The 26790-nt window shown below is 40.4% G+C and overlaps 1 protein-coding gene across 8 annotated transcripts in view; it reads right to left on the reverse strand.

The window, feature by feature from the left end:
* LOC119648927 (adenylyl cyclase 78C) overlaps window positions 1-26790 on the reverse strand; it is a 386778-nt gene that overhangs the window by 109295 nt on the left and 250693 nt on the right. For 7 of the 8 annotated variants that reach the window (XM_038050837.1, XM_038050834.1, XM_038050836.1 and 4 more), the window contains 2 exons: window positions 11767-11941; window positions 11397-11635 (listed from right to left, as the gene is read on the reverse strand). In XM_038050837.1, coding sequence (XP_037906765.1) covers window positions 11397-11635; window positions 11767-11941 — 414 coding nt within the window. Of the gene's footprint in view, window positions 1-11396; window positions 11636-11766; window positions 11942-24664; window positions 26441-26790 lie in introns of those variants that run through there. The other variant, XM_038050840.1, reaches the window with a different exon arrangement.

Below are 26790 nucleotides of genomic sequence, written 5' to 3' on the forward strand. Positions count from 1 at the left end.
TTAGAGGGGAAGAGTTCGAAACTGATATGCAAATGGGGATTCAATGATGGCACCAACCATTGCCAGCAAACAGTTACCACCGCACAAACCTCGATGAATATCTGCTCCTTATAGGTATGGTGCCAATGAAATTGATGGATAAGAGAACAGTAAAAGTAGAGTGGGGCACCGTGTTCCAAAAAGAAAATGCAAAACTTGTGAGGGTTGAGTAAAAGATGATGATGGAGAAAATTTTTAAACTCCAGACAATTGAAATTAGATTACAAAGTCGCTAAGAAACGACGATGAACTTAATGTTGTTCATCTTGCTGGAGTTTTGTTAACGTTTTGCCTGACATTTCTGCTATTAAGCGCTATATATGTTGAGAAACAATGTCGTTTCGGTTTTACCAAACTTGCACAGTTTGGAATAGGTACTTTGAGTGTATTCTACACTTGGGCTGCCAACTGCCTACAAAAAGTTCAAGGGAGGAAGAAAAAAATAGATATTTCTGTAGAAAAACATGTGTTTGGTACGCTATTTGGAGAAAAACAACTACTATGTACAGTATATATTTTGTTAAATTTTCAATCTGAGATAAATTTGTTTAGCTCTGAGAAAATTATTTTTTTAGTTTCTTTTTTAAACAACAAGCACATAGTATCATATATTATTTTTAAGTATTTATTAGACAAGAAAAAATAAAAATGTAGATTTAACACGAACAAACATTAGTAAGACTTTAATTATTTTTATTCACTATCATTATCAGTGTCGGTTTCCACCAGGAGCCTCATTTCTTTTGAATTTTTTCTTTTGCTTCTTGCACAGCCTTTTTATCTGAAGCTGATCGCACTTACCCTTTCCATACTGACATTTTATAGGATTCAAAGAACTGAATCCTCGCATAAAGACCACCAATTCGATATCCCAAAAACTGTCTGGGCTCCTGGCCCACGCTAGCGCCCCATCTCAGGCAGGGTCTGCCATGTCTTCTTTTTTTACAATAGATAATGCCGTTATAAGCTTTCGGGTTGGATCATCCTTACCCGTATGGATTAAGCAATACGCCCACCGTAACTCATTGAACCGCATCGTGGTAAATAACATAGTGTGCTTAATTTTGGCAGTCCCATGTGAAGCTGATAGTAGTGTTTGCCAACTTTTATCTTCAATTTCAAAATAAGAAATTTCTTCCTTAGCAATATTGTTTGGTTGAGGAATAAATCGTATGCACAAACTTTTCCTTCCTCGTTTGCACAATTGTCAATTAGTTCAGCCAAGTACGTGAATAAACGCGATATTGTACGGCCGAATAAAGCATGCACCTGAACTGATTCTGCTTTCGGGTAACAAGACTTGCTTTTCGAACTAAAGAATAACTGAGGTAAATTTTTTTATTAGCATTCTGAATTATTTCCCACTGCGGTCTTGTAAAATCCCCGTAAACGAAATAGATAATGCCTTTTTTTCTGAGCTGTGTTTTTACTGCTTCTCGGTTTGAAATAATCTATTTGCGAATTTCAGTGGCTCTTGTTGGAGATGCAGTATTTTTTTTTATCATTAGTGCGTTGACTAATGTTAACTGCAGATGTCAGCTCTTTGGCTGATCCTTTCCGTAGTGGCCCCATAGGTGTCCACAGCTTGCTACGTTCAGTTCTTCATAACTTTTTGTTTGATAAGTGCAACTGACAGCAAATATCTGCTTATTTCATTCATGCTCAAAGCGCAAACAGTTTGAAATAAAATGCTTTTGTTTTGTTTCCATTTCGGTGCAGGGTAAAGGGCGAGTTTTGCACCTGGTTATACCTAAACTGCGATTTAGCCGTTTTTGACACTAGGAATTGCCGGTTGAGTCCAAACGCGTTACAAATGGAATGGCGCAGGTTGGCGCACGTTTTTTTCTTTAACTAAATAATAACAAGTTTGTTTACGAATATTTAATAACATCAAGCCTTGACAAACCTCGAGAGCTGTTCTAAAATACTTTTTTAATCGTCGAGAATTTTTATTTCTCTATTCTATCACTGGTTTTGGTTTCTAAAGTTTATCTGATCGTGGCAGTTAGAAGCAATTGCTAGACACGTGACATACATGTATTGTATATACGAGGAGTTGCCATCCCTGTCGCAAGTGCCGAAGAATATTTCTGTACAGCTGCTTGATTCAATAGTGCCGTCTCGACTGAATTCGGAAAATAAACATTCCATTCACTTAACTAGTCGGAATACCGGAAGTTCGGCGGTTCCCATATAAAGTTTTGTGTTCACCTTATGTGAGCAACTTTCTATGCACGGTTTTTATTCGTACATAACTAAGAATGCAAAATATTCCTTCATACCAAGAAGACTGTACATAGGAAATTCAACTCCCCGCACATTTTTTGAAATTTTATGGAGACGGAAAGGTTCTGCACACGTTTGACCGCAGTGGGAATTGCGCCAATAAAATTACTCGCAGCGGAGCTCCCTTATAGATTCATTTCAGATTAACGGCAATGGATCTTAACGGAACCAGTAAGCGAATGCTGGTTTAAAATTCCTCTATGGGAAGCTTGGTGCAAAGAAACATTCTGGGCAATGGATCCATGTTTGCTCTCCTAGGAACTGAAGAAGCACATACAAGAAAACTATCTAGGCGAAACCGACACGCTAATACACCAAAACCAATTACCTACCTCGTCGCTACTCGAAAGGTAGACAATGAGATTCCGTGCCACTTTGCAGCTGAAGTTGCTCCTTCTGTATATAGTCATCTTGTTTCATATATTGCTAAACTCTACACATTGAAGACATAAACATTGTGCTCAGCCCGAACAAAGAAAAATTGCCTACTACATACTAATGCGTACATATATATGTACACATTTAAATTAATCTAATGCATTTTCACCTTTTTCCACTATACCCTGTGCACAAAAGCATGCATACGGACGTAAATTCAATACCGATGGTACAACGTGCAGACATGTCTATATCATTGAACACTACCCGAAAACTCCATTAGCACATACATATTCTGCACATGCCTGCCACCAGTAATTGATGCTGATATATGTTACAAATAAATAAAAACTGCTAGAAAAGGAAAACAAATATGCCCCATCATCATCATCATCAACGCCGCAACAACCGGCATCTGGTCTAGGCCTACCTTAATAAGGAACTTCAGACATTCCGGTTTTGCGCCGAGGTCCACCAATTCGATATCCCTAAAAGCTGTCTAGCGTCCTGATCTACGCCATCGCTCTATCTCAGGCAGGGTCTGCCTCGTTTTCTTTTTCTACCATAGATATTGTCCTTATAGACTTTCCGGGCTGGATCATCCTCATCCATACGGATTAAGTGACCCGCCCACCGTAACCTATTGAGCCGGATTTTATCCACAAGCGGACGGTCATGGTATCGCTCATAGATTTCGTCATTGTGTAGGCTACGGAATCGTCCATCCTCATGTAGTGGGCCAAAAATTCTTCGGAGGATTCTTCTCTCGAACGCGGCCAAGAGTTCAAAATTCTTCTTGCTAAGAACCCAAGTCTCCGAGGAATACATGAGGACTGGCAAGATCATAGTCTTGTACAGTAAGAGTATTGACCCTATGGTGCGACGTTTTGAGCGGAATAGTTTTGTGAGTTGTGCTCTCCTGGCTGCCAACAACCGTGTGCGGATTTCGTCGTCAGAGCTTTTATCAACGATCTCAAAGTTGTATCTTTAATATACTTATTTGACCAGTGGGATTTGATTTGAGCTCAACAAGTTAGAGAAGTTTTCATTATAGTTTATCTGGCGAATTGAAGAGCTACAGCCGGAAAACGAAATGCTCAAGAGAATATCTCAAGCAAGTTCACTCCCAGTGCCGCAGCACACTAGGGCACTAAAAGGATACCATACCGATGCAAATGAATTGCGTAGAGAAGTTGCAAACAAGAAGAGCATCATCGGAAATCAAGGTTTCGTCAATATCGATAAAAAGAAAAACGCAAGGGAATTGAAAGTTCAACTTCCCCCGCCGATTAATATTAGTGGAACGATAATACTTGCTCTAAACAACCATGTTTGCAAAATACACCCTGTAGAAGGAGATCACTACAGGGCTTGATCGGCGGAACATGCAAACAATCCAATGGTACACGTATGAAGATTAAACGGTTCCTTAACGTTATGACTGAGGACTCCATCCAATGTGTTAAAAAGACGACATTGTAGAAGACCTGAACGGAAAAGGGTAAGATCCAAGACCCCATGAATATATTGAAAAAAGAAAAAAATCTTTAATGAGAATGGAGAAACAATAACCAGAAGCGTGAAAAACCAAACGAAATTCAGAACTTAAGAGGTATCCTTAATATGAAGGTCAAATAAGAAGCAGTGAGAAAATTCAGCGACCGAATACTCCAGTGTAAGGGGCTTTTTGGAAAATTATAACCCACTTACTCAAGCGCGGTGTTATAAATATAGAGTTCATTAGCTTAGTGGAAATATTATATTTTCCAAGTATATTATGCAAAAAAAAATACAAGTTTCATTTTTAAATTAAGCAAAGTATTATTTCAAGCCAGTAAAAATATGTTTAATGCATTCTTTTTCTACTGGGAAACTCCGAATTCCCCGAAACGTGCTATGTGAGTTGCAACTGCAATGTACAATGAATATTTCTCGACGGCGAAGTTCGTTCCAATTCGGCGAGGTTCGTTCATGCACTGTATTTCACTCCGGGGAGGGGAAAAGGCTACCCTGCCAGGCTGACTGATAGACAAATAAAGTGGGCAGTATTTAAAAAGTACATTGAAGAAAACGTTTGCGTAAATGACCAAATCAACACTACTTATTAACTCGAGGAGGAAATCGATCTGCTAATTATGAAAATACAAGAGGTGGCTAGGAAAGACACTCCTGCCCATTACGGAATGCATAAAACATACACTGACTGTCATGCTAAGGTTAAAGAATTAATTGCAGAGAAACATATGGCAAAGAAACCGCAAAACGGCTGAAGAAAAAGAAGAAGATGTGAGGAGCGACGAGTGCACGACAGCTTCGTGTACCATAGCTAAAAATTCCATCGCCCTCTATTTTTTAGAAAGGGATTTAAATAAATCATTTGATGGAAACCACCTGTATTGATAATAGTCAACCTCATACGCTTCACAGTCTGTGTTTAAATTATTAGCAAATGCCAAGAATGTAACCAAATATAAAAAAAAAGCTGGGGAGAATTAGATCCTTCTTGAATGGAATTTTAATATTTCACTCGAATGTCAATTATTTTCGTTAATTATGACGTCAGCGTCTTATTTGTATGGCTTAGGATGCTGTTAACTCGCACGAAATTGATAAGTTTAAACTGCTCCAATCCACTTCGGCATTAATGGCCAGATTTCCATGAAATTCAGCACATATATACGAAATATTATCCTCTATAATAATAATAATCGTTGGCGCAACAATCCATATTGGATCAGGGCCTTGAAGTGTGTTAGAGCACTTCATTCAAGACCGTAACGGTACACTACAGAATAGCCTGTAGGAGGCAATGTGGTCAGCATTGCGCTCGACCGAGATTATTACCCCGATTTGACTCAGGTACTCATTCACAGCTGAGTCGACAGGTATCCGACGGCAAATCACGATACAAATTCCACTGCCACCAGTGAGATTTGAACCGCAACCTTCCGTATGATAGCCTTGTGCTCTAACCACTCAGCTATCCTCTATGCTGGTGCAAAATTCGGAAGTCCTAGGATTACATACAATACAATTCGCTTAAAAAATTCACAAAGATAAGCTTTGTTTTTTGAGGCTAAAAGACAGGAAGCCCCCTTAAAACGCTTAATATAGGCTTTGCTAAATAATCACTGCAGTACATATTTCACATCGTACTTATTGCTGAGGATGCACCCTTCGCGAAATTTCACGTAGCCATATTTGAGCAGGGGACTATATGCCGCTTAATTGTGAATAACTCGCGCAAACTACCATAGATGCCAACCTTAATCTTATCGGTTTAAGGCTTTCCAGTTTGCTCACAAACTTCACTGTGCATTTCTTCTCTAATGGATTCGACTCACCGCTTAGTAACGTTGGATGCGAATCCAACTCTTCTATACCATGTAGCTCTAGGATGGGGCAGCAACATAGCCCGCAGTGAGACTCTTGGCTCAGCTCAATATTTGATTCACTTACTACCCCTTTCTGTTTACGTCTTGTAATCAATACGTCCAGAGTTATCTGGTTCATACGCCAACGATTTTTTTCGTTTGATATTGCATCAGACCAACGGACTGTGATGACACGCCACAAACTGAGCAGTTGACAAAAGCTTGCAGCCTTCAAGTGACAGTGTTGGTCACATGCCAAGCGGCTGCTTTATATCAGTACAGAGAAATACAGCGCAACCACTAGTGTAAAAAATCTCAACTTGATGTTGGTGTTAATTCCGTCATGTTGTTGGTCCAAACCTAGGCCAAGGGGGAGGGTTTGGGGCACCGTATTTAGAGCTATCCTCAGTACAAAAAACAAAACAATCGCGGGTAATCAGAAACACGTAAAGGGGGTGAAAGTGAAACACGTAAGAGATGGGATCTTTATTTCAAAGGACTCCTCAACCTCTGACGCACATTTCGATCACCAGAACTTATAACAGTGAGTCGCCCACACTTGGAAAAAATAGTTAGCAATCAAATGTCAAACAAGTCGGGAAACCGGAAGCTGGGCGCTTCAGGTATGAAAGGTTTTGTTTGCTTCTTCTGTGAGTATATTTTAGTGAAGAACTATCCCATTTGTACGTAGCCCGTTATGTATATGCATTTAGAATGTCTGATTACCCAGTTTAGTGTGATAATGTTATTCAGTTGCAGTAAATTTACGGGGTAATGTCAACTTTGGGCTACTGTAATTTTGTAATAGTATGATTTTGATCCAACTTGGAGTTAATATGCTTCATATTATATTTTATACTACTACCATCTTTTATAACTCTGAGATAAACTTAAGGGGGGTTTTACTCAACTTTACCAAAAATATGTTAATATACTATTATTAACTTAATTTGATATATATATATATATAGAAGCAGCTTCATGAATTTCTTCAGATTTTTCGGTTGAGTAGTTTCTGAGAATGGGTGCGTTCAAGAAATCGTCGCTTTCCACCCCTCCCACTCCCCGCCTTTCTAACAAATCTCAAAACTAAGACCGGCACCGAAGAGTACAAATCGATACCCCACATGACTATATTCGGCGAAAAAAATTTTACACCCCCCTTTTACATGAACCCCCCTAAATCTCAACGTAGAAGGATATCACTCACTGCATGTCTGGGCGTTCACAGTTCGCACCTTGCATGTCAGTTCCTACCTTGCATGTCTGGGGGTCTACAGTTCCCATCTTCTCACCAAATTTCGTGCCAGTCGGTATAGCCGTTTCTGGGAAAAGTGCTTGTGACAGGACAGACAGACAGACAGACAGACGGACAGACAGATAGACAATGAACCGATTTTAATAAGGTTTTGTTTTGCAGACAAAACCTTAAAAATGAACAAAGCGCCGGACATAGACGACATTCCCATTGAATTCATCAAGTCAGACAGTTCATGGACCATGAAAGCTCTCCATCTGGACTCAAGAACAGATTTCGCGAAAGCAGTTAAAAACAGTGATAAACCCTTTCCATAAAGAAGTGACAAGATGGCACGCGAAAATTACAGATCTCACTACTTTGTACATCCTATAAAATTTTCACAAAAATACTAGACAAGAATTACATTGTACGCCGATAAGATGGTTTGTGAATACCAAGGAGGCTTTGACAATTGGTCAGCTATTTACGGTCAAACAAGTGCAACAAAAGCGCTAAGAATTTAAAATCGACGTCCATAAAATATTTGTTGACTTCAAGCAGGCACAGTATTGACCAAAATGTACTGTACAAATTAATACTTGACTTGAAAATTTCAGTAAAACTGTAAAAGCCTTACCAGAATGACAATTTTTCACACAACAGCACAGGTCAAAGTCAATAATAGCCGGACAAATGTGTTTGAGACAAACGCCGACGCCAAAAAAAATGATGTACACAATACAACCTGGAGTACCACCCAGAAAATATAGGCATCTTTATATTATATTTTTCGGTGAATAACTGTCGAAAGATGGAAATTAACCCAACTGCGTACACAAGAAAGCAAAGCTCGGAGTGTGCAAAACAATAATAAAATCTGTGCTGAGTTATTATCGATGTGAATCATGGACATTAACACATATTTCCGGAAAACTGGTTAATACCTTTGAGAAGAGGGCCCTGAGGAACATAACAGAAGCTAAACGAGAGGGCGACCAATGACGAATCAGATAAATCCATGAATCATACCAAATAATTGACGACCATGAAGTCTCGAAATTAATTAAATTTTGGACGTTACAGTGGGCTGGATACGTTTAACGTATGGACGACACTTGGATATCTAAAAGAGTGTTCGAATGGAGAATAGAAGTGCAAAGACCAGTGAAAAAACCCCAAAAAGCGCTCTTGACGAAGGCAGCGCATTCCTGCTGGGATTTCGAAATTGAAGGACGCGATCGATGGATCGAGATAGTTGAAGGAAGGACAACTCTCGAAACAGACTATTGAGCCTCGACGACGACGATACTGGTGTTAAGATAGGTACATTTTCAAATTTTGGACAAGGCAGTGGAAGTGGACTTAGGGCTTAGGGAGTCATCGAGTTCGTTGCTGCCGTAGATAGAAATGACGCTACCTAGATACATATATAATATAAACTGTTTGACGTGCTGCAAATGGAAAGAGCGGGATAACGTTGCCAATTGAGAATCATCGTGTCGTTGGTATATATTTTCAGCCCGACTGTGCCCGCTTTCCCCTCAAGGGTAAAGTCATTTACTCAAGATCCATGATTCGATAACAGAGGAAACAGATGTCATTAGCGTATTCGAGATGTTTGGTAAAAGATCCAAATAACTCCTCTATATCCTCCAAGCAGCATGAAGAATGTCCGCCATAGTGAAATGAAAAATTACCTTCGAGAGATCACAATCCACGAAGTATTTGATACGTTTCGGGATTATTTTAGCCATAATCCTTGTAGTGGATACGAGGAACAGTTCCATGGCAAGAGCGACAAAGTCAGCAGCTTTGTCGGTGCGCATCCATGACAAAGAGGAGGGGAATTTAAGTCCATTTAGAGGAGTAATTTACCAGCATTCTCGCGATATGATATACAGTAGGAATGTGGTCGCAGTTTGCGGAGGCCCTGCCTCCTTAGTAACTGTTTTTGTTATGGAATATGTTGAGCTACTCTTCCCCTTTCTCGTTTTCATCGTAATGGTGCTTTAGTGCGTCGCATCTACTTTCACTCGTAGCAATTAATAAAGTTTTCAGCTTCTTAAGCTCAAGGGGTGATCTTCATATTTCGGTATCAATCAGGTCCTACAACATCCTTTTATGCGGTGGCCACCAACTTAACACATGCTAGTCATAAAGCCACTTATAAAGGAGTGTAATGCTCATCAATATTTTCGAATAGATTGTTTAAAGTTTTTATACTTTGCGTAGCAGAAAAAGCCACAAATTCGGAATCAAAGAGACGGCCCGTGTTGGACTTGAGAGGTGAACGTTCTGCGCCTTTGCGAGCAATCGCAGCAGCGGCATACATACGAAGGTAAGTGATCATAAAATGATGGTTTTCTTCGATGTCAATATCATCATCAACAGAAGAAAGCTTCTAAATTTATTGCTGATTTCGACGTTTGCTACCTGTTAATTGAAACCGAATTGATCTACTTGAAAAATTGTACCGCGAATGTCAATGAGGCAGCGAAAGTTACAGAAATCCAACAAACGTCTGTGGCATTTATTATAATTGGCGCGCACAAAAAAATAAAATATCACCTCAAAGGCACTCCAAATTACCCCAGGATCGTACTCCCCTATTTACACGGTAGGCACAGTGAAGAAGATGAAGGAAATCTTCAGAATGGCAATATCCTGTCAGAACTACTTTGTGGGTTTCTGTGTGCCCATTTTAGAATGTAGGCAAAAGGACGATCGTGTATTTGGTAAGATGGGGGACTAACTTTCTCAAGTGGTGTTTGTTTGTTCTTATCAACGTTTCGGAGGGCTTTCTGTACGTATCGATATCAATATCTCAAAGTGGTGCTGGGACTTAAGTTTAGCATGAAAGAGTACTCCTAATATAACTGTCGAAACGACGCGGTTAGTGTCGCCTTGAGAATTACCTAATATAATAACTATGAAGCGGTTCTTATTACTGCATGCATCATTTGTATGGACAGAGACGCTGATAAGCTCGTAAAACTGAATCTTTACTTAATTAAATGGAAGATGTGCCTGTTGTATAGGAGAAACACATTCTCATCCTCAATATTAGGGAATAGACCGAGCGGGGTCTAGTGTTATCTTACACAATTTAGGTTACTATTGCACTTGTACCGCTGGCTTTCATGACTCTTCCAGTTTTTCTATATTTGTTAGAACAGGAAACACTCTACACGTTTGTTTCCAGGTTCGAAACGACGTAAAGAAAGGAGAACCGGACGTATGAGGCGAATTTATAAGCTCTGGCGTATAAGGCCAATGGATAGGCTCCGGATATCTTTGGTAGAAAAAGAAGATGAGGTAGACCCTGCCTGAGGTGGAGCGATGGGGTAGGTCAGGACGCCAGACAGCTTTTAGGGATATCGAATTAGTGGACCTCGGAGCAAAACCGGGATGTCTGGAGTTCCTTATTAGGGCTGATTGTTGCGCCGTTGATGATGATAATAGGCTCCGGAGGGTACAAGGTTTCGTACAAGGGTATCGTACGAAAGGTCGCGGTGCAAATCTCACTAGTGACAGTGGGATTTGTATCGTGATTTGACGTTAGATAAAAGTCGACTCGGCTGTGAATGAGTACCTGAGTCAAATCACGATAACAATCTCGGTCGAGCGCGGTGTTGCGCCAACAATTATTATTATTATAGACTCTGGCAATATAGTTGAGGAATTGATTACATCATCTAATGATAAATATATATTGTTAATAGTCCTTGACAGTATTAATAATTAAGACACTGTGGCAATATTGAAAATTTAGGCAGTTGCTTTTAGTTTAAAGTAAAAAAAAAATATTTTCGAAAATAATGCGTAGCCTATCCCTTTAAGAGCACGTAATAAAATTCGAAATTTGTAAATTCTGAGTTACAGTATGGGAAGCATATTTTTCGTGTGAAGCGTAATGAGTGTATCATTCTAAAGTAAACGAGATAATATCAGTGGTCCCAGAGGTTAACTATTGGTAAGACGACTTTCGATCAAATTATCTTAGGTTGACATAGCTGTTTGATTACTATGGTGAGGGTGCCCACAGATTACAGTTATCAAATAAACTTAAAGGCGCTTACCGTGTCCGCTGATTTCCGCCATATCCAAATAATTGCCAAAACGATTTTCAGCACCAAATCTACTACATTAACTATAATTAAGGACTTTTGTCTTTGTCGATGGGAATATCGCAGATAAGATCTTTCTAAAGACCGCGACTTAAAGGAATTCGTAAGTGATGGACACAGGATACCTTTGACGACATTCGCCCGCTTGAACGCTGAATATATTTCGCTGTTGAACGGTCGACTTTTATTCTCTGTAAAATTAAACGAACCGACTTTGAAATTCAATTATCCGGATGCACAGGATGCCTAGTATGTTTTTGATAAATATAGTGGGCGGAAGGATTCCACTTTTACTCTAAAATGTAACAAAATCGATACCTACCGAATATATTGGAATAGCACTCACTTGCGCTATGGTGCCTATCAAATTCGCCGCCATCCATTATCCGCACGGATTGGGGTCGATACGAATTTTCATTGCAAATTTGCTCATCGTCCATTTGAGCTCCATCGCCTGGAAGTCGCGGCACTTTCGCAATGTCTACCGACGAGAGTTCCTGTGAAAGGAAGTAGAAACTTATTGTGATGATGCTTCGAGGGGATGATTTGCATATTCGTAGTTAATGGTATAAAAGTAAATTTGTGATGAATGTCGTGTTGTTGGTGTTTTGTTTGTCATCCGGGTTTTGGAATATCGTTCCTATTGCGCTAGCGTAGCTACTGGCCTATTGCAATTACACTTTCGATTTGTGAGAGGAATCTTTGAAAATCAGGGACTCAAGGATTTACTTTTAAATTAGTTTTTTGAACCCACTTGTAAAGTGTCGTGAATAATGAAATAAAGATTCAATAAAACTCCCGAAATAGAAGTTTATGAAAAAAGTAGAAGTAGACAATCGAAAACTATTTTCCTAGCTCCACGATTTCTTCGTAATGCAAATAAATGGACTTTCTATTGACATGTTTTACAATTTGGCACTGGAATTTTGCATTCTTGCAAAGTGTCGTTGCCTTTGTGGTTTAAATGTATGTATATTTCCAGCCAAGTCCTGTGAGACCTTTTTTATTTAATTTTTCAAAGATGTGCGTGATCTTGAACTAGGATAATAATAATAATCGTCGGCGCATCAATCCTGTTGAATCAAGGCCCTAGAAGCGTGTTAGAGCACTTCATTGAAGACTGTAAAGATGTATTATGGTCCACTGTAGGAGGCAATCTGGTCAGCCTTGCGCTTACCCGAGATTATTACCCGCGCTTGGCTCAGGTGCCCATTCATAGCTGACTGGACACAAATCCCTCTGCCACCATTGAGATTTGAACAGCGACATTCCATGTGACAGCGCAGTGCTGTAACCACTGAGCCATCCGGACACAGGACTAGGATAAAACAAATCGAAATACCCATGAGAAGTTGTGCAGTTGATTTTCCATCAGGGCAAAGTGGAGACCCGGCGATGGTCCAACGATGCGGCTCTCAAGTGTAAGATGGTTATTCTGACCGACAGCCAAGCCACTATTTAGAAGATATACTGAATGGCGACGTACTTCAAGCTGATGAGGCGATGCAGAGACGCGCTGAACAGACTGGGCGACACGATCAAAGTCAGGTTCCTCTGACCCCGCGGTTATAGGAATATAGAAGAGAATATATAGGCCGACGGACTGGTGAGTCGAGCCCCCGCTTTTGGCAGTTCCTCGATGAACGCAACTGACGCCTCACTGACGCCTACCAGAGATGACATCTACTGACTAATCGGATGTCTAGTGCCTGCCAGTGAAGGACGATCTGACTTTCCACAATAAAAACCAGTCACGAAAGCTTTTTGTCGTGTGGTATGGGACAGCGAATCAATGCCTGACGATTGGCAACGAGGAATTATCTGTCTCATACATAAAAAGGGAGATATCACACAGTGCAACAATTATAGAGGTATCACGTTCCTGAGTACCATCTATCTAATATTCTCCGCTATCTTGCTAGGCCAAATAGCCCCATACGTCCAGAACATCATTGGCCCATACCAAAGAAGCTTCACTCCAGCCAAATCAGCAACAGATCAGATTTTTTCTCTGCGGCAAGCGATGCAGAAACTGTTGGAATATGGACAACAGTTGCACCATCTATTCATCGACTTGAAAGCCGCCTATGATAGCATAGCCAGGGTAAAACTGTACGGCCATGAGAAAATTCGGTATACCGACGAAATTGATAAGACTGGCTATGCTGACCCTGACCAGTGTGCGAGGCCAGATAAAAGCAGCCGGATCACTCTCAAGACCATTCGACATCAACAACGGTCTACGACAAGGGGATGCGCTATCCTGCGTCCTCTTTAACCTGGCCCTTGAGAAAGTGATTCGCGATGCCCATCTAAATGCGAGAGGTACGATCCTCTTTAAGTACACGCAACTACTGGCCTATGCTGACGATATCGACATCATGGCAAAAACCACCCGTGACGTACAAACTGCCTTCATGCAGATCGAGCAGGTGGCGCGAGATCTTGGGCTGTACATAAATGAAGGCAAGACAAAGTATATGGTGGCAACGTCAGCGCCAGAAACCAACCAACCCACAACATCAAACTGCACTGGTCAAACGGAAAGAATAAAGATATTTAGAGTCGAAAGTCACAACCGATAACAGCTACGATGATGAAATCCGCGCACGGTTGTTGGCAGCCAACAGAGCTTACAAAAACTGTTCCGCTCGAAATGTCTCACCATAAGGTCAAAGCTCTTACTGTATAAGACAATGATCTTCCCAGTCCTCATGTATTCCTCGGAGACTTGGGTTCTGGGCAAGAAAAATTGCGAACTCTTGGCCGTGTTTGAGAGAAGAATCCTTCGAAGAATTTTTGGCCCCTTAAATGAGGATGGACGATTCCGTAGCCTACATAACGACGAAATCTATGAGCGATACCATGACCGTCCGGTTGTGGATAAAATCCGGTTCAATAGGTTACGGTGGGCAGGTCACTTAATCAGTATGGATGAGGAAGATCCCACCCGGAAAGTCTATAAGGGCAATATCTATGGTAGAAAAAGAAGCTGAGGCAGACCCTGCCTTAGATGGAGCGATGGTGTAGGTCAGGACGCCAGACAGCTTTTAGGAATATCGAATTGGTGGACCTCGGCGCAAAACCGGGATGTCTGGAGTTCCTTATTAAGGCAGGCCTAGACCGGATACCTGCTGTTGCGCCGTTGATGATGATGATATATAAACAGCAAGCTATTTCTTTAGTTTGAAATTGAATAATTACGTAATTCAGAGAGCAACATTGACTGACTGAAAATATAATATTAATACCTATGTGTGCTATAGGATTTATTTTTAAAAAATCCAGTTTGAATAAATATTTTGAAATAAATAAATATATTTGTTGTGTTTTGAATAGACTTAACGATTGTAAATTTAGAGAAAAAGTACTTCTTAGTCAACGCACCGTACTTATTTGTATAAATTAGATACTTTTAGCCAATAAAAAGGAAAAATATCTTCCAAGGCAATCTTTCCTTTTAAGACTTCGGCTAACAAACTACCTCCTAATTTAAACCAAAAACCACTGTTGTTCCGGCCATCAAGAATACTTTAAATGATGAGGCAACTGTGATCAGTGTCATATCAGGCTGAGGCTGATTGTTAACGAATAGTGTGGTACTACTATACTTCAGTAGTGATCACTTACCACGTGTTGCTCTCATATATGAATGAGAACAGAACATTAGCGCGGAGCAGTTTAAATTTGTTATTGATACTGAGGAATCTGCATTTCTAAACTTTAGACAAGCGAGCGAAATCTCATCTACCTAATCGACCAGGCGCTACTTAATATCCGCAAGAGGTAGCCCAGCACAATAAATGCATTTGCTAGTATGCCAAGCCTATCTGCCGATCATACAGAGTTCAACGCATTATTGACATCAAGTGTTACGGGGAATACTCCTTGCCGAGATCGATGGCTGTTGCACAGTGGATTTGTCTGCTCTAAAATCGAACGGGCTTGGGAATAAGTCGTCCACAGTACGTATCGTTTCGGTAAGTAACCTTAGTCAACAATAAATGTAATTAACACTGGAATACTGTGGAACTTGACACAATTGTAAAATTTTATTATTGCCAAGGAGCCGGTACATCTGATTTGTGTTTCTTGTGCCCCTGATTGCCTTCTCCCAATTGTCTGAATGTTCCACGGTACCAGGGATATATCTATTAATTTTGTTTGGGTTAAGGATCCATTCCTCCTCCTCCGTTTTCCCCCAACTCCCAGTAATGCACCCGAACATTAAAGAAGCGTATCATTTTTTTGCGGTCCGTAAAAAGTAGCGGCAGAAAAAGGTATCCGACGGAGATGCAATCCGTCCTCGATTATCTCATTTCAACCGCGACAATCGAGTCAGAGAGTTGTTGAGCCATTTATTCTTTTGGCCACTTTTTTTCGTGGTCCTAGACATGGCAGGACCTAATATTGGTAAATATGCCGGGCTGGAAGGTCCATTTCGGTGAAAGGTCAGATGCGCTGAATTTAGGATGCTTCGATTTTTAGCAAGAACTTGTAGGCGAAAGAAAGTATTATGCAATCGGCTCATGTCCCTGAACTGTCTAACAAAGTGACGCAAAGGTGCGCGTCAATGGATACATCAGTAGGGCTGCTTTTGCGTGCTGGCGGATGGGAACGGCGGATGACTTCAATCGCTCGTCTTTGCTGCAATAATTGATAATTAAGTTTGATGTTTATTTTCAAGACCTACACTTTCGTCTCCAGATTAGTCACTTACAAAAGCTCAAACCCTTACCGAAATATCTTCGCAAGTGCTATATGGTATTTTTGATATTCACAAATGAATTGAATGTTTAAAGGAAGAATAACGCTTGAGATCCATCCGGTGTAACTTCTGTATCAGACCTTGTGATAGTTTACCACAATAACAGAGGAAATGAATTATAATAAGAAGAGTTAATAAGTAGTATTCGTTTTGTGTGTACAACATTACGCTATTATTTGAAGAGGTCACCGAAGTGAATGTGTAAATCTATGTTAATAGTGTGGTGAATTAGGTTTCTGACGTATTTTCTGTGACAAATTCGTTTTAGATTTGGCTTTGCGTTCAAGTGCATTTATTTTCCCTATTTTTACACATTTTGAAAGCCTGATGGTTTGTAGGCTAGTGATAATGCTTACCGGACCTGCATGTAAAAGCGTTAATAAAATGCCTCGCAATTCCGAAATCTCCCTTCTGAGTTCACGATTTTCACACCATAGTTGCAATACTCGCACTTTTTTGTCTAAATGCCCGTCTGTCGGCACGTCGTTCAAATTGTGTCTATACGCCATTATTTAAGAGATATATTCAGACACTCGGAGATGTCTGAAGTATTGTACTTTTGACATTCAAAAAAACAAAAAAAAATCCTCATTATCATCAAGGATGAATCTTCAAAATATGAAAATGGTGAACAATCGTGAGAAGCAACAAACAAAGAGTGTAACATTTTTCAAGTAAAAGTTCCTCCATCTAGAATATTTATAATCAATTGAACTGATGATTGCTTATCAGTTAATCCAAGTTTTTCAGAAGGAAATTTTTAGATCCTATGAATCCAGAGAAACCCATCTCTCAATTCAATTCTGAATAGGAATAAAAATATATAAAACTTATTAACATAGAACAAGCATCAAATATTTTTTCCCAATTTTTTCATCACATAAAGATGTAGGCGATCGGTTAGTCAGTCGTCGGTACCTTCGGCAAGTACCGGGGTTTACCGGTGCCATCTTAGGTTCACTGAAAAGACTAAAAATGTACCAGACCCTGCTGGGAGTTCTGGCGACTGTTACCCGAACTGCAGCACCACGTCACCTCACAATCTACAGCCCCTTAAGCCGGCGCAACTACCTGGTCGATGCAGGCGCTGAAATTTCGGTTCTTCCCGTATCCCTGCATCATATTTAATACCGCAATCGTTCAAATTCGCGGCAACAAATTCTTCGTCGTTCTGTACATATGGCTACAGGCAGGTAGACTTCAGTTTAGGACTTCGTCGAGCGTTTTCTTGGCGCTTCATTATCGTGGACATTAGCATACCCATTTTAGGCGCGGAATTCCTATGCCACTATGGATTTGTAGTGACCGCGGCTTCACGATGGGAGCGGAATCTCATTCGCCTTTTTCTGAATTAATTTGTTCAAATAATGCATTCCATAATTTCCATAATCCATTACCCTACTGTTCGCCGCAGATTGCACATTATTGAATACATTCGGGCGAATTGATCTTGACAGAGGGGAATGATTTGCCGTATCTGAATGTTGCTGCAACATGAACTCTCGGAGTTCGACAGAGTTCAAGGCGAGGGTAGCGGCATGGGGACCGGTTTGTTGGTGGACAGCTGGTTGACCGCCGGTGGGATTGGGAGAAAAGTTGGGATTCGTACCTGAAACAGCCGTGAACACGACACCTTCATTGTCAATTTCGCCAACTTTTTGGGTTTCTGGGATAACTCTTCCCTCTAGGTCGTTCTCGGCCACTTAGAATGATCATCTGATCCTCCTATTTTCCCTAGGTTTATTACAGGTTGCTAGTGGACATACATAATAGATCACTCATTGACCCCACAATTTTCCTTAGGTCATTAGGAAAAAAAATCTCATTCTGCCCACTCAGTACTCTTTCCATCGTTTTTGAAGATGTTGCCAATACGCGCACTTCTTCAAAAATAACACAACATCACTACATGATGTTCAGCACCATATCAGCACTTCTGGTTCCCCATTTTTGTCTAAGGTGCTTCTATTACCACCGCAGAGGTTCGCAGTTGCGCGGAAATAGTTCGAAAAACTTCTTAAGCAGGTTATTTGCACACCTTGAGACAGTTGTTGGTCCTAAATACACATGGTTCCTAAATCCAATGGCGAATGGAGACCTTGTGGCTACTACAGACGTCTAAATGCTCAGACTATTCCAGACCGCTACTCCATACCACTTATCCACAACTTTGCGCCCAACCTTGCACAAACCTTTCAGAGATTTATCCACTCTGTGCTGCGAAACCTCAACTTCTGTTTCGTATATATGGATGATATTCCGGTCGCGTCTTCTTCTGAGTTCGAGCATGTGCTCTAAATGCTCGTGTGCATTTTTTAACGTCCCCTTGAGGCCGGTCTAGCTCTTAACATTGAGAAATGCAAATTCTTGCAAACTCAGGTCGAATTTCTCGGCCATCTGATTTTCCTTGAAGGCATCCAACCGAACCCAGTCAAAGTGCAAGCGATTTCAAGCTTCCCGCCTCCAAAAACTGCAAACGATCTGAGAAGGTTCTTCGGTATGTTAAACTTCTATCGTCATTTCTTAACGCCTTCTTGTTTGGGCCGAAAACCAAGAGGCTGTCCAGGCACTTGAAACAAATTCTAGATTTGTAAAGCTTCTTCCCCAAACAGCTGAATCCCGCTCAACAGAACAACATCACCTATGATTGTGAGTTATTAGCCACGTACATGGCAATTCACAATATTCGTGGACCATAAGGCACTCACTTTGGCTTTGAAACAAAAGCCCGACAAAGTGTTCCCTCGCCAACTTCAGCGTTTGTGCTTTATCAGACTGTTCACTTTCAACATTCAGTACGTGTCTAGAAAAGATAATCTGATTGCTGACGCTTTGTCACGTGTTGCAGAAGTGAAGATCCCCGCCACCGTCGATTTTCCGGCAATTGCCGAGGCGCAGAAAGACGATGCAGATCTTCGGAGCTTGAGGACCAATTCCAAGTATACTTTCAGGGGGTTTGCTATCTTCGGCTTAACATCAAGTATATACTGCAAGACTTCAGACAAAGGACCAAGGACATATATTCCGACCGATTTCCCAAAGGAAATATTTCACGATCTGGCGCACGCGGGCATTCGGACAACGAATCGTTTAGCTACCGTAAATTATTTCTAGCTATCCAAGAACAAGGACATTAATTCTTGGACCAGATAATGCACTGCATGCCGAAAGTGCAAAACTACAGAGCATGTAAGGAAAGAAGTAGGAGTATTCCTCGGTCCACCAAGCGTTTCCACACAATTCACTTCGACATTATTGGCCCTTTGTCAGACTCGAATATTGTCTCACAATTATCAATAGGTTCACGCGGTGGCCTGGGGCGAAATCTCTAAAAGACATTACTGTAAAATTTCGCACAGAGGTATTCTGTCTCAAGCAAACCTGTTCTCGACATGAGGTCGGGACTCAACGCTACCGCTCTGTTGTGTTTACTCAAGGACGCAATGCGTGCAAGCTGCCACCCACCAACCATGCGAAAGCCGTGACTGACGTGCGCAGGGATCTCGAATCCTGTACGTATCTCCTAATTAGGACGGAGGCTCCTCGGAAGATGCTGCAGCCACCTTATGAGGGCCCTTTCGAAGTCCGACATCATTATAGCCCCAACGTCGAAGGCACGGTCAAACGGGTCTCCTTGGCTCGACTAGAGGCCTTCGCCCAGCAAGAAAACGCAAACAGGGCGGGAGACGCACGTGGCGGAGCGAACAACTTGCGTGTCGGACGCACGCAAGTGCGAATCACGGTGGCAAGGATGTCCAAAAAGCAATTTTTGACAATAAAAATTGTTTTTGGCGGCATGTCAGAGTTCAGTTCGAGATGTCGGCGTCTATGGTTTTGAGTGTTGATCGACTATAAAAGACAATGAAAGGCGTTTTGCGGTAATGCAGACGAAGATATTGGGTTGCAATAGTAGCGTGACACGTTTTGATCACATCTGAAATGAGGATATCTGCGATCGGTATGGGGTTGCACCGATCGTGGAAAAACTGTGAGAAAGGCGTCTTCGATGGTATGGTCACGTAATTCGTGCTAACGAGAATTCACTTACCAAGATTGGTCTGAACATCGACGTAGATGGTAAACAACGCTAGTTTGACACACTGGATGAAGATTAAAAAGTCTGGCAATTGCATCCACATCAGACTTTTAAAAGAATCAAATGACGCAACCGATCACGACGAGTTGACCCACTTGTGAACGGAACAAAGACTAAAGAAAAAAAAAGGAAGTGTAGTGTTATAGTCTTGAACGAAGTCCTTTATAACGTTTCAAATCCATGATCCAATTGGATTGTCGCGCCAACGAATTTTAATATTATTTTACGCTTTTGGAATAGCTCTCCCCAATTCATCGATCCCGGCCAACTATCTATGTCACCTGCCCATCACAATTGGTAATTACAATTGTTTATCGAAATGTTGAACATGTTTTTATTTACATAGAATACGATCGTCTTTAAGTTTTCATTCATCAGGCTGTTCAGTCGTTTTAGAACACCTATATAGTGAAAGCTTATGGATTCACACGTCACACATTATATTGGAAAGGTATTTTCTGTAGTAATTTAACATTTATTTTAAGTTCGGAATATGTTTGTGGATTCTGATTCATTTTCCATGCAAGTATGTTCCTTTTCCGTGATGAGGGGCTAGTAAGTATGATCTTTTAGGGAATCAGAGATGATACCTGAAGCGAACCGGTAATCAAAACCCCAGAGGTCTAACTGCTGTGATGGAAGCTGAATCGTCATAGACGCTTACGGTAAACTGAAGGAACTAAGTGACCCGTAACTTCAAATAGCTTTGTCTGGCCAAGTTGAATGGTTACAGAGATCAAGATGGAGCCGCGGACGGTAAACCCAGGGAACTAGCTTTGTCTGGCCAAAAACGTGTTCTGACCAGACAAAAGAAAACAAAGAATATAATTAAATTTCGATTTCAATCGAACCTGCGTCAAGACTTAGATTTTCATTGTTCGATTGAGACAGCGCAAACTGGGACATAGCCCCTAACGAACCAATCCAAACAGAGGGTGGTTCTGTGAGTACCTGACCCCAGGCTCTAATTAGTGACACAGGTCGAAGTCACACCCACAGGCAAGCACTTGCTTCTAGGCAAAATAATGACTCCGAGCAAACTGTCTTTGAACAAATCACCTGTAGGAGAACGGCCTCCCGGTAAACCGAATGCGGGTAAACCACAATCTCCAGGCTATACCAAAGTCAAAACGAAACGGTAGCGGTCTCTTGACGATTCACACTTATCATTTCAAAGGGCAGCAAAGAAAGCTCAGGCGGCAATGGTTAAGTTTTCATTGGCAAGGCTAGCAAAGCCAATGGATGGGTCTTGCATGGTGATACCAATCACACTGGTTAGGAGAGTTGGCGGGAAGAGCTTAGGAAAAAACTCCTTCTAGCTATGGGATGGAATCAGGATTTTCTTTGAGTGAGTAGTGTATACCATAACATTGAATGGCTAAACTTTGCCGGTTAACGAAAGCCCGAACGGCGGCTCCAACAATATGCCCCGGCTTCCAGATAGGGGCGTAATAGCGCTAAAGCTCTGGAACAATTTGATTTTCAAAGCATACTTCAATGTTTCTATCTAGACCTGGAGCAGAGGTTACTATTGACGTTACTGAACCGGATGTTAAGAAGGTTCACGGTTCATTTATTTAAAACTTACTTACTTACGATATCATAGGCGTAACGATTTATAATGGGCATGGGTCCATCTCCAGCTGATCCATTTCCGAACCCGCGAATTCAAGATTGGGCGATGTACACACTAAAACTGAGCGCCTGAGTTACAATCCTTGAATGGCTCATCAATTCCATTGTCGGAATTAATAAAATAAATGTCCAAACCATTTTCTTTTCTAAGTATTTTTATTCTTTGCAAATATGCGTCTTTCGGCTAGTACTTGTTGCCTTCGTCAGCACTGACTATTTAGGAAAGGAAGCTGTTTGGATTATTTATTTGACTAAGAATTGAATCAACATAGCCGGCAGCTGGGTAATTTGCACTTACAAAGCGGGAAGTACACAAAAAGCAGCAAAGGAACGGTACATCATCTGTTTAAGGTACACTTATCAGATAGTATCCTGAATTTCAACACGGGGCCGACAGCCATGTGCAGCCCCAACGGAGAGCCTAGGCTTGGACATGAAAAACAGTATCAGGGAATGGATGCCCTAGGTCTACATATTTGGAATATATTGTGAGCATGTTTGGCACAGGCTTATATTCCAACTACCTCGCGTCATGCGAAGATGCTATTTATTTCCAAGCAAGCAAAATCCGACGCGAATATAAAAATCTCCCGACCGATCGATCTAAACTTCATTTCTACTAAAACCACTTGAAAGACTAGTAAATTGGTTTCTAAGAGATATATACATTCCTAGCAAACTGCTGTACTGTAGGCAACAGATCTACATATTGATCGGACGGAAGTCTATCAAGACAGGATTTTTTAGGGGCTGCCCACAGGAAGGGTTTTTCACTCTTCCATTATGGCTTCCGGTAATTGACACTTCGCTATGGCTCTTGGAGGACACACAGGTTTTTGCACAATCATTTGCGGACGACCTAGTCGTAATAATTATCGGTAGGTTTGGGGGACAGAATATGACCACTTGAATGTAACTCTGCATATAACCCACAATAAAGACTAGGAAAACTGGACTATCGAGCATAACCCACTAGGAACATTAGGTGAGGCAGCAACACGCTGCCTGAAAACGGCGAGGTCGTACCATTTGAATTTTAATTTATAACACAAGGTGACCTTAAGCGAAGAACAACCGTTTGTTTTTCAGTAGGACAACATTTTAACTATGATATATGCCTTTCTCGGCCCGGGAATGGTTATTGTAAAATGCCCCACGCCGACATTATATGTCTCTCCAATCGCTAAATCTGAACCTAAGACATCTGTAGCATTTGATGGAAGTCCAAGTTCATACACGACACATATCCTCCAAAAATGATTTCAGGAAAGTACTCTCGGAAATTGAGAACGCGATTTCTCCCAATGTGATTCAATACCTTTCCCATCGAATTGGAAGTTATTAAGATTTTGGGTTATTTTACAATTGTAATTGCATGCATACTAGGTTTATACAAACGTTCGCGGAACGCAATCTACCCGTCGATATTAGAACTAGAGTTGAGATCATATTTTAACATTCTATCCGTCATTCCATAAATTTCAGGTCGATCTGCTAATTTTGTTTTGATTTAAATGCCATTCTAACAGTACATTTTGCAACAATGGAAAACTTCAAACATGGTGCAGTTATTATTTTTTTTTTGTAAAAAAGGTCCGAAGCCAATGAAGATTTATGCTGAAATGGTAAATGTTTAGGTGATTCTGCTTTTTCGAAAACAATGGTCCAAAAGTCGACTCGTGAATTTAAAAGAGATTGTACCAACATTGAAGACGATCCACATGCAGGATGCTGAAAAAGTACATCAAATTCAGAAAACATAAGAAAAATGGGGGACATGATTTTGGAAAATTGTCAAATGACACAGAAAGAATTAATGGAGGCCGTAGGCATCTCAGCCACATTTTAAGTGATATTTTGTACTTCAGGAAGATGTGCGTGTAATGGGTGCCGCATTTTTCAGCAACGGACCAAAACGCATCCGAATGCAACTTTCTCAGCTACATTTGGAGCGTTTAAGAAAAAATAAAAAAAAAATTGTGCATCGATTCATCACCGTGACTGAGACCTGGATCTATCACTATGATAATGAATTGGAATAAGAGGCTAAAGAGTGATGTTTACCCGAATTTACGGAGTGAATTAGTGAGCAAAAATCAACTAAAAAGGTGTTAGCGCTAGTGTATTGGGATGCGAAAGGAATTTTGTTAGTGGATTACCTCCTGGTAAAAAAATAAACCAAGATTCTTTTTATATCTTTTGGGTTAACTAGACATGAAAATTCATCGGAAAAGGTCTGGAGAAGAAGAAGGATTTCTGCATCAAGACAAGGAATCTGCTCATACAGCTCACGAAACCATAGCTTAAATCACAGAATTAAAGTACGTCTTGTTGCAACATAACCCTATTCGCCAGATTTAGCTCTGGCTACTCCCATACCTCAAACAACTCTTACGTGAACTTCGATTTTCTTACAATGAAGAGGTAATATCATAGCTTCAGACAACAGGCATTTTGGAGATCTTCTAGGAAACCATTACAAGGATCTCCGCACTTTCTGTCTGGAAATGCTGCCATAGGGAGGCCATTGATTATATAGGCCTAACAAAAGGCCCAATTATTTGACGCTGCCATTTCCCCAATCAAACTAAACTAATCAACTACTAATTCGTTTGTTGCTTATCACGGAGTTCTGAAAATGCAAATGTGGCTTTCTATATATAATATTATAACTAATTTAGTAGTGAAAAAATTATCTATTAGGGAGAATTGTTCACCTACCTTATAACGGGCGCGCATCACGAAAATCATCCAAAAAGATTTTCCCCCAAATCTAGCCGCTAGATTATGATGCTATGTTATACCCTATTCTCAGTAGCAAAAAGCAAATGTGGAATAACATCTGATTCTAGCCTATATTCTCATTTTGTCGCTATTAACGTCAACACTACCAACACTTGTAAATATTGGCTTTGGACCTTACGCCCCATAGACGATAGTTAAAACTACTTTCGTATTTACAATCATCTTTGTAGTATTTGTTTATTATTTGCACAATCAACATTCATTCGAGACTAGACTAGATTACTCCAGCTTTGCTAATTAATTTTAGCTTCACACTTCCCTCACCGCGAAAAAGCACAATACGCTGTAGGAATGATTCTTGTAAATCAAAGGAGAATAATTGGCCGTAATAAGAACACATGTCTTGCATGCATTAATGGCTCGTCCAAAGCGCTTTCAGCTCCTTGTACCAACACTGAGTGCACCGTCTCGTGCTGCAGTTCAATTGCTTCCCATTTCCATGAGACTCAAAAGCCTGCGAATAACTATTGCAATTTTCATCAACGCATCTATGTAGAGGAGTTTAGCGAATATCACAAGTCTTCAAGGAATATTTATTCAATATTTACAAACATTTCCATTTCATTACTGCAAAAGAAAATTAAAATTGAACGAATTGCTTATCACACGTAATCCGCAAACATGAACAGATTTTTGATTATTTTTATCTTTTTCTTCCTAAACGAATGTAAACAATAATAAATTCAGTTAATAGCGAACATGTTAATTTGGCTGAATACACAACATCCCATTCGACATGAGCTTAATTAAGAAATTCGAGATTATCCTGGCGGGAGTCAAACTTTCAATTGGATTCGTTATTCCCACTAACACAGACTTTAAATTATGTTTCACAACTTTCTGCAATTTCATGACAACTTTCATTAATTTATGTATGTTTCTGTTCTCATCGCATTGCACGCGTACTCAGAATAAAACCCACAGCGCAGAGTTCACTCCGATCTTATTTTGTCTGATATTGTTGAGATATTCTCCACTTTCGGGTCATAAAACGCTTTTTAAAAAATGGTGAACATTTCGATTGCACTGTTGTCAATAAAAACGCACTTAAACAGGCCAAAATTAGATACACTGGATTATTTTCCCTGAAAGTGGCTCAGAAATTAGCACCGACCTTGAGCCCGAACACTTTCTCAACGATAATCACTGTTTCCAATTGAAGTTCCAGAAATACACAATTGCGTAGACGCCAGAAGCGCCGTAGCCAATGGATGCCAATCCAGCCTTAATTCAATCTTTTCACTGATCAAAGAGATTTCATACTTAAGAACTCAGATAACAGTAACGACTTTCTTCATTGCGCGTCGGGGTTTATTTAACTTCCATTCAACTGATTCATTGCTCGGAGCCAGTGATTTTTCAAATGAAGCTACAAATTGTAAATAGAGTGTGTACCTACAACCCGTGGAAATTGTTATTAATAACATAAATCTGATGAGGTGTTGTAGAAACATGTTCCGATCTGAGAGTAAATATTGTGCTTGAGGTGTCACTTGAAAATTCGATATTCCGCCCCGTAGTCATGGAACTTTTCCCGTAATGAACATCGCGTTCAGCAATCGATCCGGGGTTTACAGAGGAAAAATTGCTAGCGCTGGAAAATGGAATTTGTTACTTGGTAATTACTTTGGAAATTTGAAGCAATTCGCGATATTTATCCTATTAACAGCTTAGGCTAAAGCAAATATTTATTGTAACGTAGACGAGTGATCATTTGAGAATATACCCGGTATATATGTATGCACATTTATGAAATTATCGATATATACATACTGAAGAGTCTTGCCTTTTAATTTAGAATAGCATAATTCAAGTCGGGTAAATAAAAGAGTTCAAAAATTACGAATCAGAAACGGGAAACATCAATCTGAACACAAAGTACAATAGTTTCATAAAAATAACAAATTCCAAGGCAGCCTTCATTGAAAAACCGTCGATTGCTTGAGGTGATGTCAAAAATTTAACATCATTATAAAATGGTACAACTAAAAGAAAAGGGGCGACATATAGTTTGAAATTGAAGCTGAAGCGGAAAAGCATGA

The sequence above is a fragment of the Hermetia illucens genome, chromosome 2, assembly GCF_905115235.1.
Source record: "Hermetia illucens chromosome 2, iHerIll2.2.curated.20191125, whole genome shotgun sequence".
Lineage (NCBI taxonomy): Eukaryota > Metazoa > Arthropoda > Insecta > Diptera > Stratiomyidae > Hermetia > Hermetia illucens.